A 6,000-nucleotide genomic window follows, 5' to 3' on the forward strand; every position below is an offset into this window, starting at 1 on the left:
CTCTGCCTGTATAAACTGTATAAACTACTGTACTTGATGACTTTGCAGCTGTAATCAGTCCTTCCAGTGGGCATCCAGCTCAGCACTGAGGTCAAACTCAGGCTCAGCCGCTCTACAAAGGTTTTTCTGTCTCTCCTCTTCATGGATTGAGTTCTTTTACAGCCTGTCAGACATGCTCACATCCCTCAGCAGCTTCCTCCCTCTCACTCACAGCCATGCTATTTCCAGGACAGGTGTTTTCACACAGGCGCTGCAGCAGCGTATGCCATTTTGGGACATACTGAGCACATTCCCCTTGCCTGTGGGATACAGCGGTGAGGAAAATAGCCCATAACCGAGAGCGAGTCTAGGCAGGCCACGAGACACAAACGTAATGGAGACATTAGGTCCCACCAGGAGATGGAGAGCAAGCAAATGACTGTGCAGCTTCAGTTCACACAAGGACAGACAGGTGGTCAGAACAGTAAAAATATCCACAGATGCTGGACCCCCTCACTGTGCTCTTCACTGTGGAGCGCTGTCATTTGGAACAGGACAGCACTCGTCTATTTATGGATTCACCCATCCAGGGTGTAATTTGTCTGTTTTTCTACCCAGTAAACAAACTAAATATAGAGGAGACAGTGTAAAAAAAAAACAACTTCATAACAATGTCTATTTATTTTACAAATATATGTAGACTGTCAATACAATATATACAGAATAAATTGGCTTCAGGCAACAGTATAAAACTTTTGTTATTAGAAATCTAAATGTAAAACCCTGAAAATGGGGTATCTTCTGGCACAACCAGAGGATTTAGTTGCTTCAGAGCAGATGCCTCATTGCAGAATCTTACCTCATGAGTCATTTTGAACAATATAAATGTATTGCTTACCCATAAAAATAACTTTTGACTGTAAATTTGGACATTTCTCTTACTTTAACTGCAAAGTACATGTTACACAGAAATATTTTTGATATTTCTTAAAAACTTTTTGCCAATAATTTTAAAAAAGTTACAACTTTTCTGTAGCTTTAAAATCATCCACATTTAAATTCCTGAAATAACAATGTCAAATCGCTAGTAGTAGTATTATTCCTCACTAGGTAGTGAGGAATGCATCAGTGATGCTGCTCTTACACCTTCTCATGCTGCACTTTTTGTGTTGTTTTCAATACAGATTAATGAAAAATCCTCCATATGACCAGCGTAAACAGAAAATTTGGATTTTCGTATATGAAGTATGCAATATAGTATGAAAATATGAACACAGAGGTGGGTTTTATGTTGTCAAAATATTACATTAACACATCTCCACCATTTCTTTTGATTTTGATAGACCAGTAAAATGATTTTACTGCTATTTATTAAAGATCAGCAAGGCCACTATCATCAGCTACCTGAAACAAAAATGATCTGGTGCTCAGGAGGGGAGTTAAATAACTAAACCTGCTTTTATGCTTATACTGAACTTCACTCAAAGCCTGCCTATGCATGAAATTAAAAAATGTGTGAGAATAGCTGTTCAGACAAAACCCCCACTTTATTTTAAAACAGCCTTTAAATGTTCTCATCTGTAGAGCTCGGAGGCGGGTGTTAAAGGTGCACTGGTGAAATTTACGCGCACTACCGCTTTAAATGCGAAGCTGCGTGCGGCTGGAGAGAGTCGCTGTTGATGCCGAGCCACAGATCAGCCTGGAGTAGTTGCGCAGTCTGCGAGGCGTCTATCAGGACGGAAGACGAGTTCATCTGCGGTGTAGGTGAACACACGGCAGCGGGTCCCGTGTGTGTCGAGGATTTGGATTTCAGTTCGTGGTTCCGTGTTTTAACAGCCGGCGGACGGAACTTTACGCAAGAGGGAAACGGCAGGTGAGGCTACACCTGCGGGATATTTCTGCTCGCTGAATCTGAAACCAGTTTGTCCTCCCTGCACCACTTGTTGATGGGAAACTAAGAGGCCATCGAAACGTTCGCAGAAAACGGAGATATTCATATGCGTAATTTGGATAAAACCGCGTCCGAGTGCAGGGCGGAGGAAGTTTTACCCTGTGCGGCTCTGTGGCAGATGGTGGTGATGTTTGGCGACCGGTAACAGGCTCTCGGCATCAGATCGTATTACACAAGCTGCCACCGGGTGCGCAGCGGCATGGGGAACCAGATGGACAGGCTGTCACATTTAAGTTACGCAGAAGTTCCCACGGTGGACCCGAACGGCGTGGACACGGAGGACGGCCCGCGGATCGGCGTTTCGTACATATTTTCCAACGACGACGACGAGCTGGAGGACGGATGCGCGGTCGATGGCACCGAGAAAGACCCGAATCAGGAAGAGAAGCAGTACGACCAGCGCGACGAGGTGGAGTGCGCCGTGTACAATAGAGACGAATGTATTTACGAGAAGAGCGCAAAGTCGGCCAGCCTGGAGGTTTACTCTCCGGAGAACCTGCTGAACAAATGCAACGCGGGAGACTTGGTGGAGTTTGTGGCCACGGGGCAGTACCCGCACTGGGCCGTGTACGTGGGCGACTTCCAGGTGGTTCACCTGCACAGAGCCGAGGTGAAAAACAGCTTCCTGACGGACGCCAGCCAAGGCAGGAGGTGTCGGATTGTGAACGACTTGTACAAATTCAAAGCGCTCGGCTCGGACATGGTGGTGCAGAACGCCATGGAGCAGGTGGGCTTGAAGGACCGAGAGCTGAGCTGGAGGAACTCTGAGTGCTTCGCAGCCTGGTGCAGGTTCGGCAAGAGGGAGTTCAAAATGGGTGGGGAGATACGGATTGGCAAGCAGCCGTACAGGTTGAAAATCTTCATGTCGGACAAACACTCGCACGTGCTGGAGTTTCAGAGTTTGGAGGACATGATCATGGAGAAGCGCAGGAACGATCACCTGGGGAGGACAGCCGTGCTGCAGGAGCTGGCTGCTCATTTCAGCAGCGTGGGGGAGATCAAAAGTAGAGATCCAGGAGATGAATGATGTCCGCCCTCTCATGCTCTGCCACACAACTGCTTTGCGACAACTAGAGTAGCCTTTACCGAACATAATCTGTCCGCCTTTAATCTATAGCAAAAGCCTTCACTCCTTTAGTTTCAGCTGGAGATACTTCACTTATGGATTTCTGGTCCAGTTCATGACAGTTTTATTGCCTTAAAGTCCTCAACATCTTCTGTTGTTCAATGGCCTTTCAGTTACATGAGATAAATTGATTAAATCTGTAGCTGCAGAAGCCCCACAGAATGTATAGTTTTCTAAAGAAGCTTTACACATCTGTCTTAAGCTGTTCTGTAAGTAGAGAGAACGTTTCTTTTATTTATAGCGTGTTGATCTTTGTGCGGTTCGCCCAGACAGCAGCGAGTCTGAGCTGCTGACTGGATACAAGCAGGATTGTTTCTGCCTTTAAGGGTAATTCTCACACCAGCACATCTGAAGGAAAATGTTGTCTGTGCTGCACCGATCAGAGTCTGTGTTCACTGTATCCGAAGTTTAAGTAAACCATGAATCACTGTCTGTTTCTGAAATGAGTCTTGTTCTCCATGCTGCTGGAGCTGATTAGCTCCTGGAACACACATCCATCCATTAGCAGGAGGGGTGGGGGGGGTGTTGGAGTGCATCCCAGCTGACACACGGTTCATCCCGGACAGGTTTCCAGTCCGTCACAGGGCCAACACAACTACAACTCGCTCTCACACCGGCAGCCAATTTAGAATCACCAATTAACCTGCACTGTTGCTTTATTTCAGTTGAGATCGAGCGTATGTGCTGCATATTTCAAGAGCTCCTCGTGCCATCTCAAGTGTTTCTTGGAAATTAGTTTAATTTATCGAGTTTAAAGACATAATTGTTCGTCTGCTGCAGAGGAAGGTCTTCTAAACACATCAGAAACATTTTTTTTTTGCTCTTGAGATCTTCATTTCTATGTATGTTTATACATGTTGTGCATTCCTTAGTCAAAAGCGCATGACTGAACCCCAAAGTTAATATATCATAAAAAAGTGCCTGTTACCTTAAAGTAAGTAGTTGTTGAGAATCTTTATTTGTCTTTTTGTCAGTTTTAGCTGAAGATTCATCCATTATTCTGGTATAAAAAGCAAACAAGTTTCATAAGTTGAAGTCAAAATGAATCCTGTTAATGGTTAATAAATAATTTACTAATGTTTGTAAAAGCCAGAACAGTTTTGGGGTCAGAAGACTGTGAAGAATTCCTGTGTGTGATTTAACAATATGACTGCTAACCTTGCAGCAAGAAAATGTGGACCGAAATCGTTTTTTTTTTTTCTTACAACTTATTAGGCTTTTTATTAATGTATTACTAGAAGAAGAAGAAGAAAGTCAGCCCGACTTTGTTTCCAAATGGAAAAGAAGAAACATCAGTCAATCTGGGATTCCAAAAATCTGCTTTAAGGATTTGTAAACATGAATAAATAATGACTTAAAATAATAATAAAAAAAGCTTACAAAGGCACAGGTAGAAATTTGTACTGTTTGTATTGCAAATGTGCACAATTTCGAGGTTTTTATGAGCTAACTTTGCATTTCATCTAGGTGTTTTGGCTCACTTTTAATAGAGGTGTCACCATGGTAACCTAAGCTGCAGGGATAATCTGCTCTAGCTGCACCAGTTCAGACTATCAAAATGTATAATGCCTGCTTCCTCATTAATCAACTCCCTGCTAAAATAGTGGCACAATTTGCGATGATTTCAGGAGCCAGCAGCTGGAGAGGGAGCACAAAAGGTGCTCTGGGATTAATAATTAACAGAAGGTGCCTGAAGCGATTTTTTTTTTTTTAATTTCAGGGGACCCAGAAGTGCTACTTGTGGCCCTGCCCACAGAACCCACACACGGGTGGCAGGGATGAATAGGATGTGTTGGATGAAAAACTTTTCACAGAACAACATAGTCACTCCTCCGTTGTCATTTGTTGGAGCTACAGCGAATATTTGCAGCATTTTTAGACCATCTGTCCACTTTCGTATTAAACTGGGACTCCAAAGCAAACAGCAGGTGGCACGTTGACCATAATATTAAAAAACTAAATTTGTTTTCGCATATAAAATCCACTGCATAGTTTTTGTGGGCTTCCAGATAGTAAACTGTTTTCACTGCAGCCCTGAAGAACATGATGGAACATTATTATATGTTTTTTACAACCTCAGTGCGATCATACAACTTTGCATCAATGGAAAGAGTTCTCATTGTGCCACGCCAATGAGGAGCTTATTGGTTGTTGTTATGGTTGGACGCGCCTGGATTATGCAGTTTTGTGCCTGTAAGCCTTGGCATCAGAAACAGTAACTCTTAGTTGTTATTTTCTTTGTTTTGCACTTATTAATTTATTCTAATAGTTTATTATTCCTGAGAGAACTGAGATGTTGCTCCAAGGCAAACGTTGATTTCCAACACAGAGCTTCTTATGTAAGCTGTAACGAGACACAACAAAAGCAAACCTTTTCACTTCACCCACAAAGAAATAAAGTTTATTGTGCCCAAACAGATGTGGTGAGATGGACTATTGTGGCTAGTGGAGGTAAATGTCGACCCTTAACAAGTATGTGGTAGACTCGCTTCCTGCACGTCTCTCTGGGTCCACTTCTTTATGCCTCAAAGTTTTTAAACTGCGATCACAGTTTTTTTTTCAATGCAAAATGACTGCATTTTGCTCTGACTTGCTGAAGATACAGTGAAGTTTTAAACCTGTAGCTGTCTGACTGACAGATTCAAGTAAGCTGGATTTATTGAACTTGAAATGAAGTGTGACAGTCTGTCAAATGTATTAATATACTTCCATAATCACCACAGGGAACAGACTGACTAATATTGTTTGCTACACATGGTACAAATTGACCACGCTGGGAGACGTCTGGGTTCTGTAGGATCCGTGTGCTGCCTGCAGGTTGCTTTCATGTTCCTTATAGCTCTGTAATCAAATTAGGACACTGTAAACTCTCCTTAGGGTCTTGTCAAGCTCAGCTTTTTCCTGAGTATATTAGACACGTTTATATTGAACCAAGAGTCATTTA

At 43.0% G+C, this 6,000-nt stretch overlaps 1 protein-coding gene across 1 annotated transcript; it reads left to right on the plus strand.

Annotated features, from left to right (window-relative positions):
* Positions 1–1,641: 1,641 nt before the first annotated feature.
* Positions 1,642–3,485, plus strand: lratd2a (LRAT domain containing 2a). The gene has a single exon (XM_023263013.3). The coding sequence runs from the start codon at positions 2,130–2,132 to the stop codon at positions 2,955–2,957; it is 828 nt and encodes a 275-aa protein (XP_023118781.1). The 5' UTR covers positions 1,642–2,129; the 3' UTR covers positions 2,958–3,485.
* Positions 3,486–6,000: the final 2,515 nt, after the last annotated feature.

Source organism: Amphiprion ocellaris, chromosome 15 (assembly GCF_022539595.1).
Source record: "Amphiprion ocellaris isolate individual 3 ecotype Okinawa chromosome 15, ASM2253959v1, whole genome shotgun sequence".
Lineage (NCBI taxonomy): Eukaryota > Metazoa > Chordata > Actinopteri > Pomacentridae > Amphiprion > Amphiprion ocellaris.